We start from the raw sequence: 897 nt of genomic DNA, 5'->3' as shown, positions 1-897 counted from the left end.
AACAGTAGGGGGGGTAGGACTGTAGAGAAGATGTCTCCAGGTATCTCAACAGTAGGGGGGGGGGTAGGACTGTAGAGAAGATGTCTCCAGGTATCTCAACAGTAGCGGGGTAGGACTGTAGAGAAGATGTCTCCAGGTATCTCAACAGTAGGGGGTAGGACTGTAGAGAAGATGTCTCCAGGTGTCTCAACAGTAGGGGGGGTAGGACTGTAGAGAAGATGTCTCCAGGTGTCTCAACAGTAGGGGGGGTAGGACTGTAGAGAAGACGTCTCCAGGTATCTCCTTTAGTACGTCCCTGTGGAAGTCATCCTATAAACAGAGCAGCCACCTGTAGGAGTTCTGGTATAATGACATCCTCTGACCCCACTGTGTTTTCTCTCTTCTTTCTGATTGGATGTTTGCGTGTCTGACAAGCCAATAACAGAAGCCTGCAGAGTCGGTCCATGGAGTAGGCGGGAGGACGGGAGACGGACAGACTGACGGCCGCTTTGGAGTCAAAAGTTACATTTGAGGCTCGTATCCCAAACGGCACCCTATTCCCTACATAGTGCACTACTTTTTGACTAGATTCCTATGGGGCCCTGGTCAAAAGTAGTGCGCTATGTAGGGAATAGGGTGCCATTTGGAAAGCAAGCATTGGTTCTTGGCCTAAGTGATTCATCTGTAGCAGTACATGCAGTGGAACTTGGCTGTTCCTAGTCTCTCTCTCTCTCCAGTAAAAGGCACCATACTGTCCTCCAGTGTTAAATCTTCATGCCCAGCTTCGCTTTCTGTGAGAAAGAAAAAAATGTGTTACATTGTCAGATATGCTTTCGTCAGGTTTTTTGTAAACTGTGAGTAAGAATCAATCAAGTCAAAGTCACGGTATATAGTTAATTATATTCTGAGGTTCATCAC

The 897-nt window shown here is 47.3% G+C and overlaps 1 protein-coding gene across 1 annotated transcript in view; it reads right to left on the bottom strand.

Annotated features, from left to right (window-relative positions):
* Positions 1 to 743: 743 nt before the first annotated feature.
* LOC311121138 (formin-2-like) overlaps positions 744 to 897 on the bottom strand; it is a gene marked incomplete at both ends in the record, with an annotated part of 282,930 nt that continues 282,776 nt past the window's right edge. The window contains one exon of the mRNA XM_084195663.1: positions 744 to 770. Coding sequence (XP_084051789.1) covers positions 744 to 770 — 27 coding nt within the window. The remainder of the gene's footprint in view (positions 771 to 897) is intronic.

Source organism: Coregonus lavaretus (assembly GCF_964263955.1).
Source record: "Coregonus lavaretus genome assembly, contig: HAP1_SCAFFOLD_235, whole genome shotgun sequence".
Lineage (NCBI taxonomy): Eukaryota > Metazoa > Chordata > Actinopteri > Salmoniformes > Salmonidae > Coregonus > Coregonus lavaretus.
The sequence above is the reverse complement of the archived record's forward strand: the minus strand, read 5'-3'. Positions and strand labels throughout refer to the sequence as shown.